Below are 21,482 nucleotides of genomic sequence, written 5' to 3' on the forward strand. Positions count from 1 at the left end.
TTCTCTGACTGACCATAAAATTCGTACCACTGACAAGTTTTACACCGTGCAGAGGACAATCATAAATGTTGGAATCTATAGTCTATGTTCTTAACTTCAAGGAATATTGTTGAAAATGGTATAGGTGCCTACTTTGTTCTTAGAAGTTGTCATTTTTTCATACCAGTAGAGCTCATTTCATATAATATCTGAGCGCTCGTTAAACGAACAGATTGCTCCCATAATTTGATCTCAATATCTGTAATTTTCTAATTTTGAGCCGGGAAAGGTTTAAAACCTAGGAACTTGATATGTTCAGACTAGGTAAGGCTTTCGAATTCGGCAGTTAAGAGGGATTATTACCACATGGCTTTCCGCGTATCATTCAAACATTAGGTACCCATTCATTCCTCCTCTGGCGCTCCTGCGATAACCAAACTTTGTACGGTGTACGAAGTTGTACATTCACTTTATCTTTTTTCTCTTTACGAAGCATATAAGTAGGTGGAGGGTAGTAGAGTAAGTACAACGGTCGATTATTTTTTTTTCAAAATTATAGTTCAACCTTTTTTGTAGGTTTTTTTGACGAATATTCTTAAAATATATCACTGTTGTGTAGGTAGGTTCATTGAATTTAATTATTTTGCAAACAAAGAAATTGTCAGTCTTCAGTGTAGATTATTGTTTAAAGAAAGTATGTGAAAACCTTTTAAATATTGTTGGTTTTAAGAGAAAAAATCTTTAATTTCGTTTTGAACTGAGCAGTCACGTATTGGTATTCCTTCATAAGTTTGTTGATGGGCATAAACCAGCCAGAGGTTCCATTAATATGTCTGTTTGAAATTTTATGTTTCTGTTAATTTCAAACAGCTGATTAGTTCCCAATAAATATTTTGAACATTAAGATGTTTATATTAAAGATTAAATGTTCTTGCGAAATTTAATATGTTGATTGCCTAACCCGAACCAAAGAGAATTCAAGAAAGATATCGAAAACAAATTAGGCACCCAAATATTTCTGGGATCACAAAACCGATAGACTTGAAAGAAAGATCTTGAAAGTTGATATAAGCTCACAATTTCAAAATGCGAAATCAATTTCTGAACCATAACAAATTCAGAAATTAAATTAGAAACAAATACCTATCCAATATTTCCGTGATCATAGATTCGATCGCGTTGACATTTTGCTTGTATATAAAAAATAACGATTTCATGCTTGATGCAAAAAATAACCATTTAATGCTTCATGCAAAAAATTTCATGTTGCCAACAGAATTATATAAAATTCAATCAGTACCTATATCGAAAAAAGTATGAGGAAATCACTGACGTGAAGTCGGGAGCTTTTGAGCTCTCATTCATGCACAAATTGCACCCTTGGAGACCACAGTTATGCAGTCGTCAAGGTGTATAAAAGAGCGCTTTTAACACGAAGCTTGAAAAGATTGGTTATTCTTTATATAAACGCAAAATCTGATGCCTATCAAACCTGTAATCGCGAAAATATTAGTTACTTTTGGTCTTTATATTCTTCTTGAATGATCTATGATTCTAATGATGTGATCATCATGAAATTTGAAACTTTAAATTTTTAGAATAAGACCTTATATAAAAGCAGCGGCTAAAATCATTGTTTATTTCGGAATGAAAGAAATATTAATTAAAGGCAATATATCTTTTTCAAACAAAATATATTAATATTTTCCTATATATATATATATATATATATATATATATATATATATATATATATATATATATATATATATATATATATACATTCTAGGCACAACAAATTGAAATCACTCACTTAGGAACATTTAAGACAGCTGCAACAATAAATATATCTAAATTAAAATTCCTGATTTGAATACAATGTATAACTATCACAATTCTTTATTTTTCTTCTTCAAAATCGTTGAAGTTAGTATTACACCTGTAATTGCAGGTATAAAAGACAAAACTATAGAAGCTTGATTACTGAAACTATCACTTACAATACCAGATAAAGTAGGGACGATAAATTTAGCTATAGAAACAAAGCTATAGGACACTCCACCATATGTACCTATTTTATCCTTATCACATTTTTCTAATACAATTTGTGTTGTACTTATTCTCAATACAGAGGAAGATATAACGAAAGGTATTATACATATTAAAAAATACGTAAACTGATTTGCAAAACATAACAATAGACTTGCGATACTCATAAGGAGAAAGAAATGTGAAATACACTTAACGCCATCTGGTTCATTCTTATAGAACATCTGGTTTAGGTAACTGAGTGAGTAAACTGTAATCGTCTGTATTGTTCCACTGAAAGTAATGACATAACCTATATGTCTTTGTGATAAATTGAAGAATTCTTTCATGTAGAACGTCTGATTATAAAAGAAGAGGGCAGTAGCTATGCTAGATAAAAATCTCATGGCAAATAAGTGCCAACTTTGAGGCCAATCGATATTTTTTATATTTGCTCCAATTTTCAACAACTCTTGTTTGATCCCTAGTGATTTCACTTGTAACTCATCACCTTTTTCATGCCTCTTCTTGAAACTTGGTAATAAGGATGCTAAAACTGAAAGAAAAAAATTGTTGTTACTATGACACAATGAGAAAAACAAGACAAAATGTCAAAGGGAACATAATTATATCACAGACTAAACTAGTAATCTGTAATTACATTCTGTGCTTCTATCTAACCTATAATTTTTCAATTCCTAGAAAATATCTTATCTACCAGAGTACAAAAAAAACTTAAATTGAGATCAATGGGACGACGATATTATTGTGATTATTGTGACAAAACCTTCATTGATGATGTAGGAGCTAGAAAGAAGCACTTGCAGAGTTCTCATCATATTAAACTGAGAAATTGGTATTATGATGATTGTAGAGATACCAGTGTTATATTGAAAGAAGAAATAACGAAAGCACCTTGCAGACGTTATGAACAGAATGGCACCTGTCAATTTGCTGGGAATTGTAAATATAGGCATTACACACAAGACGAATTAGCACAATTGGCGGACCAAGTTGAGAAAGAAGAGGCATTCAAACAGAGAAAAAGGGAAGAATCACTTAATATAGCCACTTTAGATTCTTGGATGGAGAAATATAGTGAGAAAGTGATAAACAAAGCAGATAGCAATATTATTAGGCCTTTTTGGACATATCCCAGTGCTCTGGAGAGGAGGGCTGATTTACCACCTTCCTTGAAGAAGTTCCAGGAAAGTAATTTTGTACCTGGTGATTTACAAGAATGGGGATGAAATAACATACAAATAACATTGTTTTGTTAGAATTGATAGCTTTTCATTTTACGACAATGAATAATTGGACTTTTTTTACCGCAAATATAGGATATATGATAAAATAGCCTCATTCAATCAACCCTTTCACACTTCTAGAAGTTGGTCAAGTGCTATTTGAAAATTTTTAATTAAAGCAATATGATAATATTTTTTGAACTTACATATATTCATAAGGAACAATATAAAAGTCAAAGTACAGACTAATGTGAAACCATTCGAAAGTTCTGAAATAAATCCTCCAAATAATGGTCCTATATTAAATCCTATTGTTCCCAAAACTGCTGTTCTACTTAAAAGCTCAGAATGTTTATCCGGTGGAAAAAGATCAGATACCATAGCCTTACATATCGACTGTGTGTGTTTCATGAAACCTTAAATTCAAAATAAGTAAATTATTACATAATACAAAATATTGAAGTACAAACCTAGCAGTAAACGGATGAGAAATATACAAAATATAGAGCTGAAGATTCCCAATGAAAGGTAACACACAGCACAGAAGAGCAAAGAAATCATTAGAACAACTTTACGATCTCTGACATCACTCCAACTTCCCTATAAAATATTCCTGTGATATTCTCATTTATTTGAATAAAGTTTGTTCTAACATACGATCAAGGGTCCTGAAATGACCTGAATTCCAGAATAAGAAGATGCAATAATTCCTATTAAGAAATTAGATGCTCCAAGTCCTCTCAAATGTGTGCCAAATAGTGGTGTTATGAGACCAATAGCAAATAGGTCCTAAAAAGATATATGTATTTTATGTTGCCCCTAATATGATGCAATATATTCTTACCATAAATGCTATGGTATATATAATATTTTTATATTTGTTCAACATTTTCTTTAACACACGTGTATCAGAGTTAACCCGTAATTATTTTTACTGGCATTTTCAGTATCTTAATGCCACTCATCCAGCAATGATTTAATTGAGATAAATGATGATACATAATCATATATTATCAATGATGTATAATCATTTTGAAATTCCTTAATCTGAGGTTATGTTTTTAAAATGATGTAAGGTTATGTCACAGACCATCTGATCTAATGTCAAATTTAACGTGGAATATAGAATTATATGTTGTATTCTTTTTCTTCGAAATATTAAGACTCATCATTGAAATTTGTTCTCAGGATCATAAGAAATGATAATTAAATAAAAAGATTTTATTTCTATTTCATTTACACTTTTGGGTTTTTTGTTCGATATAGTCAGTGTGTTATTCGTCCTTTTTTGCTTTACTTTGTTCTTCTTTAGTTTCTACAGTTTTTTCTGGTTTAACTTCTCTGTACACTCTTTTACTAACTATGTAATAAATGGCTACGAACGGAAGCACTGTTAATAATCTATAAGCATTATGTTTGAGTAGTTGAAACACTAAACCGACGAATAAGGGTCCCACAACTTCAGTAATTGTAGACACCGTTTCGAGGTCTTGAGTTAACTTCTGGTTTTTCTTAGTTTCAAAAACTTCTATGAAGTAGTACTCAATGAAAGCTCTAGATATAACGAATGGTATAAACATGAATAAATAAAATGAATAACTGGGTGCGCAACTTAGTAAGAATGCACAAAGTATACAAGCGAGCAGTGACTTTTCTAATATTTGCTTAGGATTTCCCATGTTATTCACGTACAGATTCAGTTTATTGAAAGCTATGCCAGATAAACTGAGAATAATAGTCTGGTAGGCTGCAGTCGCATTGACCAAGGATCCTTTTCCTTGAAACACGAAAATAATCAACACCACGAATAAGATGTAAACAACTTTAGCGTTGATTACTAGGAGGGACTTGGTCAGAAGTGCATCCCAATTGGCAAAATGGATGTCGATATCTCGAATATCCTTCATCGTAGAGACGTAAGTTTTTTTCAGAACGTCGATTACTGTGGATGGGGTCAGCTGTTTTTCTTTTTCTTTCTCTTTTGGTTGGTCTTGCATTGCGATTGCTGAAAAAATAGAATCAAATAAACTTGCTGGTTCATAAAAAGAAGTGTCTGATGGATTGAAACAGATCAAGAGATCGTTTGGTTTTGGAGAAAGATTATTTCGTTCCCATTACTGAAATTTAGGAGTTTGGCACCATAAGAGTTTATAGTACCACCTACCTACAACAAAACAACCCAAACTATGATACAAATTCACAAAGAGTTCCACTATTTCATTTATTCCCAAGAATTCATAATTAGTGTCAAATTAGGCATGGAATTTTTAACCTTTCATAACCCCAAAACTAGAATTGCGAGCCAAAAAAATTACTCACCAGCTGCTATTCCAGATATGGCAGTGGACAATAGTACCAACACATAAAAACCACCCTTCGAATCGATAATAGATCCAACTATTGCACAGCCCGCTAAACCTGCTATTAGCCTTTGTGTTAACGGATTTTTGAGCGCACTTTGATTCCCATCTTCTTTGGATACCAACATAGAAGAAAGAAGGGGCACTTGGTTGAACAGAACTGAAAATTGAGGTGAATAAAATATGTCTTCTTATGTTATGACGAAAAAACTCACGGAATAGAACTCTATTTAGCATTATTCCATAAAAACACGATGAGACAAGATAAAGTAGAGCATTGAAGAAGCAACTAATTATGAGGGAATACTGGAGTAAAGTCCGTTTTCCAGATACCTTCAAAAGTTCAGCCTGTGGAAAAATATGAAATTAATATCGAATATGAAACATCTAATTCAAATTTATATTTTGGATTTCTAAAGGATTTTAGGATAAGGGTCAAGGCAAACATCAATCGGACGGACCATTTGAGAAACTACATATAGGTATATTTTTGAGATAGACTCAAGGAGAAAAATTCAAAATATCTGAAATAGCCAAGTATTTGTTTTTGAGTTTTGGTAGAGCATAAGTGAGATATGGAACACATCGTTTTTATTGAAAAATAATTTAGGCCTAACTGGCATCCTTGTATAGTTTTCTGTTGTCTCATTTCTAATAGAGATAAATAGGTATGCAATATATATGCCTTGTTTTTTCCACAGAAAAAATAGAGAATTGATATTGTTTTTTTCAACATCAATTTAATCCTTTAGGAAGGATAATTTCCATGCAAGTTTTTCAGTTCTATGATTTTTTCAAAAGGTAGGTAAGTGTGAATGGTTTTTTAGCCAAAAAATGACGGCTTTTTGTTTACATTCTTCGTTTAGCGAATTTTTGGGATTCATTCAGAATGTGAGGCCCATTTTAGGCAGGAAGTAAAAAAATTTCACTGTATAGGAATCTACTTGTTATAGATTATCATTCGAAACCTATGGCAAAGACCCGTCCCATTCGCCATTTTTAGGCGATTGTCGTCTCTGTGTTTAATCCACTCACTGTAGGATTGAGAACACCTTGCCAAGAGGTTAACCTATTATTTTCATTTTATATTCCTTTAAAACTCTATCCAGAAATTGTCAGCTTTGCCTACTTTCACTCGCAAACAAATTAGTCGCCATTTCAGAAATATTGAAAAAGAATTTTTTTCGAATTCTAACACCCTGTATATCTGAAACAAATAGTTTCCGACAAAAACTATCTCATAATATAAGAGAAAGACGTCATTCTGACACTCCAAAATTCAGTAGGTAGATAATGTCCCATTAATCGTTCAAAGTAAGTACTCACGCAAATTTTGGAAGATATCAATCTTACTGCTGCGCTTAAAGACATTAAGCATCCAAGGTGCATTAAAGTACCTCCAGTTTTTAGAATTGTAGGGGGCACTGCAGGTACCAATATACTCAGTGCTAAGATATCCTGAAATACAAAAAATTATATCAGTTTCGTAACAATAATAGATGAACCACAAGAAATACATTCTGCAGAAAACCTACTGTAGAATTGAATCAGTACTTATTGCTATTCAAATTCATTTAAAACGATATATAGATGCGTTCAAAACAAATTTCATAGGTTATTTTATTTTGATTCGAGATTTCAATTGCATAAATTGGAAATATGAGCACAATATTTTTCACAAGTTACAAAAAAAGCATTTTTTTAATATTAACTCACCAAAAATTGGACAAGAACCATCTTGTCCCCACCTATCTGAGCCATTTTTCTGGAACTATAAACTTACTGTTGGCAAGAATTGTAAGACAAATTCACGTCCGTAATATTGATTTCGATTATTACTTCATTTCTTCATCTGAAAAAAATTCATTGAGTATAGATGACAAGATAAAATTAAATTCTTAGAATTATAAGATAAGGTGATAATTTTAACAACTCATGATTGCATTAATTTATAGCGCACGTTTTTGATATAAATCTCAGGATATTATTGTATCGATATGTGCAAATAGGTATGTTTGAAAATAAAAATGTTCAGAATCTTCAGAGAAATTCCTCGTTTGAGGCTAAGGGATTTATTCATTAAAAATGAATTTAAGAATAGCGACTTTTCAAAAATACGCTCTTGTAGCAGTATTCGGAACCACATTTCTTATTCTCATTGAAATTTCGCAAAGAACATATTATTTCACAACAATCAAACAATATCAAATTCGTTTTTAGTAAAAGTTATTGGGCATCTAGCTAGGAGTATTATATCATAATAATCATTAAATTAATAATGAGTGTACCTATCTATTCAGCGTATTTCAAGAAATTCCGGTTGTCCTATATTTTCTGATGAAATCCAATTCGAGGAGCTGATTCTTCAAAATTTTATTTAGGTCATAAATATAATTCTTGAACTTGGGCGCCAATTATAGTTGAGAATTATAATCGGTTCCTCTCATGTGATTTTTGATTGATTTTTTTTTCCAGAGTCATGCTCACATTGCTTACCTGTTATCTTCACTTTATAATTTATCTATTCCAAGGTCAACAGATACGTTCACAGATTCATTTTCACTGACACAACATCTACACGAATTCACATGATAACATGTTATATTATTTATTTCTCTTTCATTATTTATCAGCAATCGGTAAACATTGATATAATAATTCTTGTTAACCTTGATGTTATATAGCTTGCAGAGATATCTCTCAGTAAACTGAGAAAACCCATCGATATATTCTGTAGAAATCTATTGTTTGAGATCATCATGGGAAACAGTTTTCACGGCTATCCAATAGAGGGAACCCTACCTCAATAACGTAATTTTGTATCATATCTTGTAGCTTTATGACAAATAATTAAATCATCTGTAAAGAAGACAAATTAATTTCTGCGCAACACACAATAAGAAGTTTTACTCCCTCAAATGCCAAAGTAAAGAGTCTTTTACTCCTCTGGGTAAAAAAGCATAGCAAGACTAGTTTCTCATATTCATTCAATCTTAACCTTAACAGTGATCTTGTGATTACCATTCATACTTAACATGCCATACGGACACATATTTAGATTCTACACATTCCAAAACGTGAACAGTCAATTTTTGAGTGGTGATTGAACATTTTACATTGATCTCTATGCCACATACATCTTTCATCTTAATAGAGGAGCATGGTTGGGTTTATATGTCCAAAGCGGTGTCGTTCTTCCGAGAGATACGCAGTTCACGACGCCATCTCTCGTACCGGAAAGTCACTACACTCGGTAACTGAACGACTCAACTGTTTCTCCTGTTCTGTAACAATTCAATGTTCATTTAATACCGTTCTTATTTTTCTCTCTTTCGATTCGAAGCTTTTACCTTCTGCGGTAACTGGAGTGATTCTTTATTCCATAGTTTTTTCCTCAATTGAAACAAATTAAACAGGAAAGTCATACATTTTTCAGCAGTAGTTACCCGCATTCAGTGGTGTTAGCCCTCTGTCAAAACGAAAATTATTATCGAACGGAAAAAATTATTACTTTGAAATTTTCAGTTTATAATTCGAATTTCGCAGTTTATTTCGGTAATGGAAAAAATCAAATGAATTCGTAAATATTCTAACTCTTCGTCTTCCCATAATCTCAAAACTACAAATCCACTCGAGATCAAATTTCACTTAACGGTTACACACTAGATGACTAGATAAACCAAAATCTGGTTGCCCAAGGTTATTGAAAACAGAAAAGAACGGCGTGGAACGGGTAAATCCTTCTGTTCGTGATGATCCCGATTTCTCCATTCGGAAACGAATGCTTTGATGTCCATAACTCATCGCTACACCTCATTTTGCACAAAGATCTGAAGTTGTACCACTATAAAATTCATTTGGTGCAAGAATTGAAATCCCCAAAATGCCATTTAGAGGTTAGATTTAGTAAATCAGGCAAATGAGCTCTTACAAACGTTTAGCAACATCTTGTTTCCGATGAAGCACAATTTCACCTAAATGGCCACCTAAAGAACTGCTGCTACTAGAGTGCAAACCGAAAACCTTTGACTCGCCAAGGGCTTCAATGTCATCGTGTGGAGCAGCTAGTCCTTAGATACTGTTTTGAAGAGGAAAGGGGGCATGCACTTGTTGTGAATTTCACAGCGATATGTCAGAATGTTAGATGAGTTTTTGTCAATTGAACTGCAGAATTTCGTAACAATCAAGACAGATCATAGTTACACAGGACTTGTCAGCTAGGCGGGGGTTTTGGGGCTGCAGCCAACTATGTCTCTGTCAAATGAATCTCCAAGAGAGTTGACATTCAAAGGCCGCCAGCAGTCCTGATTTAACGCCTTTGGACGGTTACCCGAGGGGTTTCCTCAATTTCAACGTTTACTTTAGAAAACCAACTTCTCTGGCCCAGTCAAAACAAATATTCGCCATGAAATGGGAGCCTCCTCGGAGTTTACTTGCCAATTTGTCATCGATAATTCATATGTTAGATTGTATGAGTGTCGTGAACGCGAGTGTATACATTTTTACATATGAACTTTCTTATACAATCCCAAAATAAATGATCGGTCCCAACACCGAACCTTGTGATACACCCTCCCGTCGATGGTCACCTTTACGAAAACTAGACCGCCATCCGCGTTCAACATGGGGAAGGGCGAAGAATATGTGCGGGTGTTCTATGCGGGCCAGGGGTTGTGTGGGTGGCTAAAGCTGGGCCACCTCCGCATTACCCCAACACTTCTTGTAGTACATCTAACGGACGCCAAGATGGAATCTCTCGAATAATTCAATTCCGTCTATCTCCGAGGAGTAATGCACGCACAAGATGTTGTCTGGAAGTCGAACAACGACTTTAGGAATGTGGTATTCTGATATGGCAAGAAGCAATTGAGTTGTCGGTTCACGTGACAATCTATTCATGTGATTACGGACAGGTTTATGGGTTATAACTGGAGCGTTTTTGGTAGCTGTTGAATGGTTTGGTATTGGCGATGTATGGTCCTATTAGAGGTATTTATGGTACATAAAGGTCAATCAAACTTTTCAATCCCTTCAAATTATTAGTTGATGTTGATCGGAGCAGCTTTCACTCTTCAAGGGATATGATCTTGTTTTGAAGTTATTAATTAATTCTTTCTCCTCCAATAAGGTACCTAGTTTTGGTTATGCATGTCCCATAAGGGTCATGACTTATTATTACTTAGGGATACAACTTTGCATCCGCCTCTTTTATCCGAAATTCGAGGCTTTATTGCTGACAACTGGTTATACATTTATGATTCAAAGTATTGTCCATCGCTGGCCATTATTTTCTCCCATCTTTCGGGCAGCGTACGAAACTGGTCATCTTTTGAAGCGATCTACAAATTGATCCAATTTTTTACTTCTTCATAAGACCGGAAGTGCTGGTCAGCCATTGATCGAAATAAGTGATAGTCCGAGGAAGCAAAATCTGGAGAATACGGCGGGTAGGGTGGGTCTGCCCATTTCACCGTTTCCAAGAATCCTTGACCACTTTCACAACATGGGATCGAGCATTGTCATGATGTAAATTCACTTTATCATGTCTCTCAATGCTCGGCTCAAACGCATTAATTGCGTTCGATAACGATCATCTGTTATTGTTTCAGACAGTCTTCACAACTCATAATACACTACACTGAGCTGGTCCCACCAAATACTGAACATGTCCTTGGAATCGTGACTATTCGGTTTGACCGTCGACGTGGAAGCTTGGACGGAATATTCCCATGATTTTCTGCGCTTGGGATTATCGTAATGAACTCATTTGTCGTCTCCAGTCATAAGGCGACGCAAAAATCCCTTCCGTCTTTGAATTGCAAGCAGCTGTTAGCAAGCAAACAAACGCCGTTCCATATCTCTCGGCTTCAACTCGTACGTTACCCCATTTCCTTGTTTCTGAATCATTCCCATGACTTTCAGGAGTTTTGAAATGGCTTATTGCGTCACTCCCAATGATCCTGCCAATTCTTGTTGCGTTTGACACAAGGGTTGATCAAGTAATGCATCCAATGCTGCATCTTCATAAACCATCTCTCTTCCACCGCCTGTCTTCAAAGTCAAAATAACCGATCTTGAAGCATTGAAATCACTCTCGGCACATTCTTTCACTAAATACGGCCGCACCATAGGTGTTTGAGAGCATTCTATGAGCCTCAACTACCGATTTCCTCATATTCAAGCATAAAATTAATACCTCCCGCAAATCATGAGAATTTGTAAGCTGACATGTTTAATCGAGAATAGCTTTATGATGCAGACACAAATCGACTAATATTTCGATGGCGTTATGTTTACAAATACCTTATTGTATGACATCTACAATCTATTTAATTGTTGTCTAGATATTGATGATGGACTATTTGTTAGATAGTTTATTGGGCTATTTCCACACTCACCGCTACAGCCATCTATTGCAAAACGGCGGAAGCAAAGTTGTTCACCAAAAAGAAAAAACGTCCTGAATGGAAAAAAATCTTTCACTCAGACAATGCTTCTTGCCACAAATCGATCAAAACTTTGGTCAAATTGAACGAATTCTGCTTTTAACTGCTTGACCACTCTGGTCCCAATAACTACTGTTGAAATTTGACTCTAATCAATGAGTGATTGTCGAGATTGGAGCCTATTTCGAAAGCAAAGACGAATCTTTCTTCAGAAAAGGTATTGAAATGTCGGAGGAGGGTATTTCTCTTGAAGATGGCAATGTTAACCAATAAAGTCGAATTTTTGAGGAAAAAAGTTTTTTTAATGGTTATGTCTGGAACTTAATGAGTGAAGTATATTGCTGATTTTCAGATATAATCAGTGTTTTAGTCAAGTTCACAGTTGTGCAAGGTTACTTCCCTCTTGCCAAGTATAGTATATCCAAAGTCACTCGAACTAGTCCATACAAACGCTTGGCCAGATATTATTGCAAAACAGTCAATCATTTTTTTTTTCAGAACTCGTCGTATCATTACTGACTTTGAAAGTAAATGAAGGAATATATTTGATCGCAAAATATTCATCTTTTTTTACACAAGTCACACAATTTTGCCAAATATCATAGTCGAAATCATTAAAAACATCAGTCAAACAATCAACTAAAACTAAGTAATAATGCATTTCAATAATACCCCAATGGACCACACTGGTCTATGCGAATCATTAGGAAGTAATTAAGAAGTGATAGATGCAGCCAATGAGTGTAACCAAAAACGCTCTCGAAGTGGAATATTCAGTCAATAAGAGAAACCATTCTCGTTTCCAAGACTTTCCAAGATTTGATGAATACCAGGGTTTATTTGAAAGTATTGTTAGCAATAATTTCATAAATTCCAAAGGAATTTCTGAAAATTTGGAAACCCTCGTATAATTGAAATATTTTGGCTTCCTCGAAGTGACTTTGGATATACTATAACACAGTTCTATGGTTTTCAAAAATAATCTAGCTTTGTGTGAAATGAAATAAACTGCTATCTCCGCTGCTATCACAGCTATTGTTATCACAAAAAACTCTTTGTTTTATCCCCTACCTATGATTAAATCCCATTAATTTCATATAACGAACTATCTATACTACATTCGTCACACCACTCACACCTAGCATAAAAACAGCCATCCTCACTTCTCTGGCTGACAAACCGGCCCTTTGAAGTCGCACGCAGTCTGGAGGCTACACTTCAAAGATTCCGAAGTCAATTAGGCAATTTTTTGCTGGTCCAAAATTTGAAAACGAGCGCTGACCGTCCTAGTGGAACATCGGTCAAAGTTGCAAAAGGCATGAATATGAATATGCATCAGCGAAGTCCACATTACGGTCAAATTCACAAAGTTAATCGATCCAAATAAGAAAAAGGCGAAAAGAGGCACGGAGAGTGCAGCGGCGAGAAGCTCTATGGTGCGCCGGTTGGCGCAAAAAGGGGAAAAACGGTTGGTCATTGAACTGGATGAAGGCAAAAGGCTAGTGATTTCGCAGATTGGAATTAAGTAAGTCACAACGTGGTGTTACAGTACAATGGACACGTCCTCATGCCTCGGATTCGTTACAAAGACGCTAGATTTATTGATTTGCCATCGGCGTAAATCGACTTTTTTTTCAGGAAATCCCATTCCATACCAGACCGGGAGAGAATGGCTCCATAATTGATGTTGGGTTCATTGTGATGGGGAGATGCTGTGAAAATGTAATCGACTAATCGTTTCTTACTCTGACAAAGGGTATTGTAGGTATCGAAAGGTATGGAAGAAAAATATCACATTATGATAAATGAAATTTATTTTACAAACTACCATCATTGTGTCGAGATAGTTCTGGGAATTGATTTTTGGAATATCTCAGAATGAACTGTCGAAATTTGCTAAGGTAGCAGAACTGTCTCGCGCCCAGTATAAACGTCCACAATCATTTGCTTGCAGTGTTGAACGTAGTCAGTAAGTAAGTTCAAGTTTTGTGATTTTTGATTGCTCGTCACCGAACCGATAGCTCTATCATTTTGTCTGTATTTTTTCCCTCCAGGGATCGAACATTCGTTTCATATGTAAAATAACATTTTCACAAACTGGAAACAATATTCAATGTGAATATTTCTATGATCATAGATCTCATTAGCTTAAGATTTTAGTTGTACTTATGGAATGACTATTTCAAGCTTTGTGGAGAATATTGTGGAGAATTGTTTTTATAGCAAAGCAAGAACCATAAAAAATTCAAGAAGAATATTGAGAAAAAATAATTCAATAGAATACAACAGAACCGCTGGTGCTCAGATTTAAGACGTTTATATGAAATTTCTAGCTCTGTGAGACTGTCACATTTCGAAAGGGGGTTTGAACATCCTGAACCCTCTCCCTGGCTACCTCTTGATTTCTAGCATTGTGCAAATTTCGTGTTGAAAGCTCGACTAGAAACAGAAAATTGAAGTTGAATATATTAGGTTCACAACTTTGCTTTCGCCGTTTTGCAGTAGATGGCTGTAGCAGTGAGTGGTAGTCGAAGTTAATAGATCGTAGATGTCATTCAATAAGCTAACGTATTTGTAAACATAACGCCATCGAAATATTAGTCGATTTGTGAAGTTATTCTCGATTAAACATGTCTGCTTACGAGCCAAATTCTCGTTATTTTGGGAGGTTTTAATTTTCTGCTTTGATATGAAGAAATCTGCGGCCTAGGCTCATCGAATGCTCTCAAATACCTATGGTGAGGTTAGTGACAAAACGCGCCGAGAGTGGTTTCAACACTTCAAGAACGGCGATTCTGGCGTTGAAGACCAGCATGGTGGTGGCAGAGAGGAGGTTTCGTACTTGATTAATACTCGTGTAAAACACTACAAGAATTGGTGGCCTGAAAGTCATGGAAATAATTCCGAAACAAGGAAATTGGGTGTTGTACGTGTTGAAGCCGAGAGATGTTGAACGGCGTTTGTTTGCTTGTGAACAGCTGCTTGCAAGGCAAAAACTGAAGGGATTTCTGTATTGCATGTGACCTGAGATGAAAAATAGGTTCATTATGATAATCCCAAGCGCAGAAAATCATGAGGATATCTCGGCCATGCTTCCACGTCGACGGCCAAACCGAATATTCAAGGTTCCAAGGCCATGCTCATCATATGTAGAAAACAAGTACACAATATTTTCGTAACCACTGAACCGATAGAATTTAGATTTTGGTTGATCACATAATCTGAACCATATAAAATTTAAGAAGAATATTGGAAAAGAGTAAAAGGAACCCGATACTCCAGTGATTAATGATCTGTTCAGGTTGATATTTGTGCGTGTTTATATAGCATAACCATTTTGAGTTTCGAGTTAATGACATATTAGAACATTAGACAATTCAAGCAGAATACCTTATATTTCGTTGACAATAGATTTGACCGAGTTGAGATTTTGTGTGTATATATGGAATAACAATTGTAAGAGTCGTGCAAAACTTCATGTAAATAATGTCGTCAGAACCATAGAAAATGGTGAAAGCACTGATTTGATGTCTGGAGTTTTTGAGCAATAAATGACATGTTATTCATACATTTCTTCGATCTCCAAGAGCGCAATTGGCGCATAGCTGACGGGTGCTCAAAAGCTCCTGACTTAACTTCAGCGCTTTCATCGTTTCTCTTTTGTTCAGTGTATTAGATTCACAGAACTCACACTACTTAAAACGTGACCTGTTGTTATTTAGAGATGCCCCAGCAGTTACAAATGTTTATCAAAATAATGGATTAATAAACAACGGCAATTTCTCATTTCCATTTGAAAATCAAAGCCAATAACATCAGGCATCATCAGTAAATATCCTAAAGTTATAAGTTTATCTCTGTTACTGTATAATTTGAGCTGGCTCTTGTTTTGATTCTAATCGATAATCTCCGGACCATTCATCAATTATTTTGTATTTACCTATTGAATGACGCATCAAAATCCTTCCTTTGTCATATATGTGCTTCACGCACTCTAGAGCAGTGATAATCACAAGAGAATGCCATTATTGGATCAAAATATTATTCGAGCTAATTGGCCTACCTTCAATACAGTGTATCGGCGCCAATTTCGATGTGGTAGCAATCTACTATTAAAACAAAACGTTGCGTAGGTATTGGTAAAATATCTCTAGTCATCTCAAATAAAAACATTCCTCACTTATATTCATATATTTCCTCCATAGTTAGGTAACTATTGTTTTCTAATTTGTCACAAATGATGATGTATGCCACTTTCATTAATCATGCTTAATGATATAGGTTAAAGGTAAAGGAAAAACGTCCTGCTTCAGCTATAGCTGAAGCAAAAAAAATTCTTAAACTCATATGAAACCCAAAAATCAAACACTAACCTATAAATATTAATATTATCGTGTTTGAATTTTGGGTTGAATTTACGGTATGTGTTGCACACCGTGAACTAACACATCTCGGAGGATGATAATGCCAAACATCGAAAATAAAGTAAAATAGTCTAGCAAAATTTATTCAATACAACAAAACAACAGTTTCGTCGAACAAATGCTAACTTTTGGGTTGCAACCATACTCACTTGAAATAGTAAACTTGTACCTAGTTGGCAAAAAAATGGTGTCTAATGAACAATTAGGTAGAGCATGAACCTCTAGCCACTGCTTCCTTCAGATCTGTTGTCACTTCATTTTTCAATGATTCTGATGATGTGAATGCCAGGAATAGATATCAAACAGTAGTTGAACAGTATTATGCGGTCATTTGTACAATTCCCTTTGATAGAAGAGGGGTTCAAGTAGGAGTGTTCGGAATTATTCGGCCTGGATTATTTGGTTTCTAAGTATCTCGATCTTTCAGAGAAAGTTCCAGGTGTCCATCTTTCCAGGAAAATTTGGTGTACTTTGAATCGTCCTAGGACTGGCCATGGTTTTTGCAAAAGTATGCTCGTCAAGGGTCGTTAATTCCAAATTAATATAATGGAAACTATAACATTTATTTCTCTTTTCTGGTTCTTTTATTTTATATTTTCAGATTTAATTATATTATATATGCCGCCAACTTTTGGTGAATAGGAAATTATTTTATTTAGAAGAAGAAATGAATTTGTTTAGAAAAAGAAGAAGCCTTCAGTATGAATATGTCACACACCAATCACTACAACTATACGGGGAGATAGAGCTTTTGCTAAGGTTTCCGTTTGTGGTCTTGTATCTTACGTAAAAATATGTATGAAATGCCACGTTCACATTTCCTCTTCTAATACTGAGATTTACATATTCTTCCCAATAAATTGATATTGAATCACAATATTCCGACTAGCCAGCACTGCTCGCAGCACTGTATATTGAAGGTTATAAAAGTGTATTAAGGGGATTCAATATAAACATGAAAAAATTGACAACTTTCTGTCCATTTCCTCCACAATAATAAATCTCTATGATATATTTGGTTTATTTTAGTCTTGGAATTCAATTCCAATTTTAAAAATGATAAAATTAATAACCAACTAAAAGAAATTTCAAAATAACTAAAACTATACAAATTGAGTAGTCAATTTTCTGATATTTATATTGGAGGTTATTGAAAAAATTTCGATTTGATCATTGAGATTAATAAGATTTTCAATTGAATAATATAAGCCATGTCATCTGAAACACTACTCAGAGCGAATGACGTCACTTTTGAGTCTGACCCATCGATATACGCAGTAAGTTAAAGGAAGGTTTACTTAACCCTTGCGTCATAAGTGGACTCCATAATGCATTTGAGCGTCTTTGTGCTAGATTCAAATTGAACAGAAAATTTAGCGCCCGAAAAATGCCATAATTTTTCTTACAACTTGAGTTTGTTGACGAAATAAGGAAATAGTAGACGTATTCCTACATTAGGGTAATTCCGAATTTACCATATAGTTTTGTATAAGTTACAAAATTTTGGCAGATTTTCGAGTGTCAAATATCCTCCGTCACGTTGGACTAATTCAAATTAAATTGATAATTAAATTAAAATTAAATAAATTAGGAAATGGACATCGGTATTGAACCAATTTAGTGCTATAAATGATTAGAAATGAATTGTCTTGAAGACTGATTGTTATTTTAGGAAAATTAAGTTTCATTTAAAGCATATCTCCATTGATTTTATTTTTTTTCTCCCAATTTTCTTACAGTCATGCTGCAATGAAGAGGCCAACACACTTGCCAGAAAAGGAGCTAAACCTCGTTTCATTGGAACATTTCTTTGATATAGGCAAATTTACCTAGAAGAAAGAGTTTCAGGGTTGTATAATTCCAAAAAGTATTTTCGAAACTTTGACATTGCGAAATCTAAGAAGTATCTGGATCTTAGCAAGAATTTGCAACACTTCCTCACTGAATTCCTTATAGGCTGTTGTCGCCTCAAGAAGCACCTTGTGAGAATGTGTCTAACCTGGTGACGGAATGCCTCGATATCACTAGCCAACGCAAAATCTGCTTTGGACCAAAAACTTGTTGAAGTAGCCCACTTGAAGCCATCCCAGATTCTGGAGTTCATTAGAACTTTGAAACTGGAAGGCGAGCTGAAGATCACCTTATGGCAAGAATAGCTCTGATAAGAGGCAAAATAGACCATTAGGTCGCAGTATAATGAAACCCCCCTTAAATCTAATCTAATCAGATTTAGAGGAGTTGAACGAAATTTCAGTATGACATAATTTGCCTTGAAACCGGTGTTTATCACCGAAATAAGGTTTCCAAAGAAATAACTAGTATACAGGAGCTGGTTTTAAAATCTCTCATCTAGCCTACTAAAGAGTGCGTCAATGACCGATAACACTCGACCTCATTATTCAATTTTTATCCACTCTGCGTCCTCGCACACTGATGAAAAGCCATCAACCCTCAACGCCGCCCCCGTAAATAAGCGATGCAATCCGCCAAATTAGCAGGCGCATCACCCTCACCCCCCCTCCTCTCTCGTCTCTCCCAACGTAAAAAGAGGAACTGCTGAAAACAATACCGTAGCAGACTTTACGGACGGACAATAAGAAAACTCCATTCCTTAACATTCGGAATGAAATGGCTCCCGGAGACATAAAAACACTACTTTACTGCATCCACCCTGCTCCGGGTAATTTTATTTTACAGGACAATCCTTTGTTCAAATTTGGAGCGTCGAAAAGACGGGTCGAAAAAAACGCGAAAAAGGACGAGTCATTTTTACGAGCGACGTCGTGCCCGTCCTTGGGGCTAGGAACGTTAATCAATTTTTCCGGAGAGACGCAAAAGACACCCGATGCATCCGGAAACGAGCCTGGACGAGACGGGGACAGTTTAAAATTTAAGGAATGGTCCTGCAGGGAAGTTTAAACTTCGATTTTCCATATAAACTCCGGCTGGCGGAGACAAAGGAAATGGAGGTGCGCATGCGCTGGCTCCCTAACAAAGGGATATTATTTTGATGAAATCTTCCTTCTTTAGTGCAGTTTTTGCGTGTTGCGTCTTCAGGTTCGGCGTCAGCTCGAATCTACAGGCTGCCGTTCGAATTAATTCATGAAAATATGAACTTGTAGACCATGCTGTGACAAAATTCCTCTAAGAGAATCATCTCGAGGGGCAGCTATTATTTTGAATTGCAAAAATTGCAAGGATCCACAATCAAATTTACATAAGTAATCGTTTTCATAAAAATTAGAGTTGTTGATGAATTAAATTTTGAATAGTCGTTTATAAGTTTTCACCTAACCCAACAAAGGGATATCATATTGATGGAGTCTTCCTTCTTTAGTGCAGTTTTTGCGTGTTGCGTCTTCAGGTTCGGCGTCAGCTCGAATCTACAGGCTGTGGTTCGAATTAATTCATGAAATTATGAACTTGTAGACCATGCTGTGACAAAATTTCTCTAAGAGAATCATCTCGAGGGGCAACTTTTATTTTAAATTGCAAAAATTGCAAAGATCCACAATCAAATTCTCATAAGTAATCGTTTTCATAAAAATTAAAGATGGTGATGAATTAAATTTTGAAAAGTTGTTTATAAGTTTTCACCTAACCCAACAAAGGGATATTATTTTGATGAAATCTTCCTTCTTTAGTGCAGTTTTTGCGTGTTGCGTCTTCAGGTTCGGCTTCAGCTCGAATCTACAGGCTGTCGTTCGAATTGACTCATGAAATATGAACTTGTGGACCATGCTGTGACGACTTTCCTCTGACAGAATCATCTGGAGGGGCAGCTATTATTTTAAATTGCAAAAATTGCAAATATCCACAATCAAATTTACATAAGTACTCGTTTTCATGAAAATTGAAGATGATGATGAATTAAATTATGAATAGTTGTTTATAAGTTTTCACTTAACTCAACAAACGGATATAATTTTTATGGAATCTTCCTTCTTTAGTGCAGTTTTTGCGTGTTGCGTCTTCAGGTTCAGCGTCAGCTCGAATCTACAGGCTGCCGTAGGAATTAACTTATGAAAATATGAACTTGTGAACGATGATGCTGTGATGACTTTTCTCTGGGTTAACTTAGATCGAACGCCAGCTATTCTTCTAAATAAGAAAAATGGCAAAGATAGCTAGTCAAATCTCCAATCAAATTTACATCGCTAACCAACCTTTTTCATAAAAATGAATTTTGAATAAAATAGAAAAAGTCTTCATTTCAAATAGTGTAAGCTTACACAATTCTAGAAAAAAAAGGGTCAAAATATTTGATTTTCATTTAACATTCAGAAAACTCATTCAATGCTATGGTTCTATCTTCAGTATCAGCTGAAAAATCCGCTTCTTGGAACTGTTCAAGATCGTCTCTGACTTCATTTGGTGTGATAGTTCATTGAAAAACTTCGTACAGCAGTACTCAGCGTTTCGCTCAATTGAGATTAACCTATGTCTTGGGTATTTCAATTCAGTTGTTTTTGTGTTATACTTAGTAATGGTTTTTCTTCAAAGTATTTTCTATTCCTGTAGATAAATAACAGACATTCCTCTAAATGGCGAACTCTGTTAGTATTTCATTTTCTATATGATTATCTAAATCCCAGTTTGAATATGGCGCGAAAAGCTCTCTTTTGGAGTTTCAAGATCTCCTAAATTCCAGAAGAGACCTCATAGAAAATGATAATGCACCTTATCTTAGATTCAAAAACAGTTTCATAGACTGTTTTCAAGGATGTTGAATCAAGGTACCAACTAAGGACACCCAAGGAGTCACAGATAGAGTCGAGTTTTCCATGTAAATTGGTGATTTATTACCCCAGTTCGAATTCTCATCTATGGCCAAACCTAGATTCTACAGTTTCTTTCCTGTGGGAGCTAAGAAGGTGATTGGGGCTTCTTCTGCAAATAGATCAATCATAAAAATTATGAAAATGAATGAACACAAATCATTCCTATGTGGTACTTCTAATTCAACTGGAAATAGATTTGAGGGGGCCAGTGTCTCCT

At 35.1% G+C, this 21,482-nt stretch overlaps 3 protein-coding genes across 4 annotated transcripts; 1 reads left to right on the top strand and 2 right to left on the bottom strand.

The window, feature by feature from the left end:
- Positions 1–1,752: 1,752 nt before the first annotated feature.
- LOC123684551 (major facilitator superfamily domain-containing protein 9-like) lies at positions 1,753–4,320 on the bottom strand. Its single transcript, XM_045623848.1, has 5 exons — positions 4,099–4,320; positions 3,912–4,043; positions 3,725–3,854; positions 3,461–3,670; positions 1,753–2,563 (listed from the first exon to the last, which is right to left on the bottom strand). The coding sequence occupies exons 1-5, from the start codon at positions 4,141–4,143 to the stop codon at positions 1,869–1,871; spliced, it is 1,212 nt and encodes a 403-aa protein (XP_045479804.1). The 5' UTR covers positions 4,144–4,320; the 3' UTR covers positions 1,753–1,868.
- LOC123684560 (zinc finger matrin-type protein 5) lies at positions 2,681–3,361 on the top strand. The gene has a single exon (XM_045623855.1). It carries the CDS (start codon positions 2,757–2,759, stop codon positions 3,255–3,257), a length of 501 nt encoding a protein of 166 aa, XP_045479811.1. The 5' UTR covers positions 2,681–2,756; the 3' UTR covers positions 3,258–3,361.
- Positions 4,321–4,460: 140 nt separating the features above from the next.
- On the bottom strand, positions 4,461–8,259 carry LOC123684537. Of its 2 annotated transcripts, none has more exons than XM_045623831.1 (6): positions 8,111–8,259; positions 7,331–7,466; positions 6,941–7,072; positions 5,830–5,962; positions 5,574–5,774; positions 4,461–5,259 (listed from the first exon to the last, which is right to left on the bottom strand). In XM_045623831.1, exons 2-6 carry the CDS (start codon positions 7,373–7,375, stop codon positions 4,529–4,531), a joined length of 1,242 nt encoding a protein of 413 aa, XP_045479787.1. In that variant the 5' UTR covers positions 7,376–7,466; positions 8,111–8,259; the 3' UTR covers positions 4,461–4,528. The 2 variants fall into 2 exon arrangements, with proteins under 2 accessions (XP_045479787.1, XP_045479794.1); XM_045623838.1 differs by lacking the exon at positions 8,111–8,259 and adding an exon at positions 7,903–8,028.
- Positions 8,260–21,482: the final 13,223 nt, after the last annotated feature.

Source organism: Harmonia axyridis, chromosome 1, assembly GCF_914767665.1.
Source record: "Harmonia axyridis chromosome 1, icHarAxyr1.1, whole genome shotgun sequence".
NCBI lineage: Eukaryota > Metazoa > Arthropoda > Insecta > Coleoptera > Coccinellidae > Harmonia > Harmonia axyridis.

Coding starts and splice junctions, on each gene's coding strand:
- LOC123684560 (XM_045623855.1), top strand. CDS start 2,757: ATGGGACGACGATATTATTGTGATTATTGTGACAAAACCTTCATTGAT.
- LOC123684551 (XM_045623848.1), bottom strand. CDS start 4,143: ATGTTGAACAAATATAAAAATATTATATATACCATAGCATTTATG. Junction 3,855..3,911: donor TCATTTCAGGACCCTTGATC/GTATGTTAGAAC, acceptor AATATTTTATAG/GGAAGTTGGAGTGATGTCAG. Junction 3,671..3,724: donor TCTCATCCGTTTACTGCTAG/GTTTGTACTTCA, acceptor TTTGAATTTAAG/GTTTCATGAAACACACACAG.
- LOC123684537 (XM_045623831.1), bottom strand. CDS start 7,375: ATGGCTCAGATAGGTGGGGACAAGATGGTTCTTGTCCAATTTTTG. Junction 7,073..7,330: donor TGGTTCTTGTCCAATTTTTG/GTGAGTTAATAT, acceptor TTTGTATTTCAG/GATATCTTAGCACTGAGTAT. Junction 5,260..5,573: donor CATATCTGGAATAGCAGCTG/GTGAGTAATTTT, acceptor CTATTTTTTCAG/CAATCGCAATGCAAGACCAA.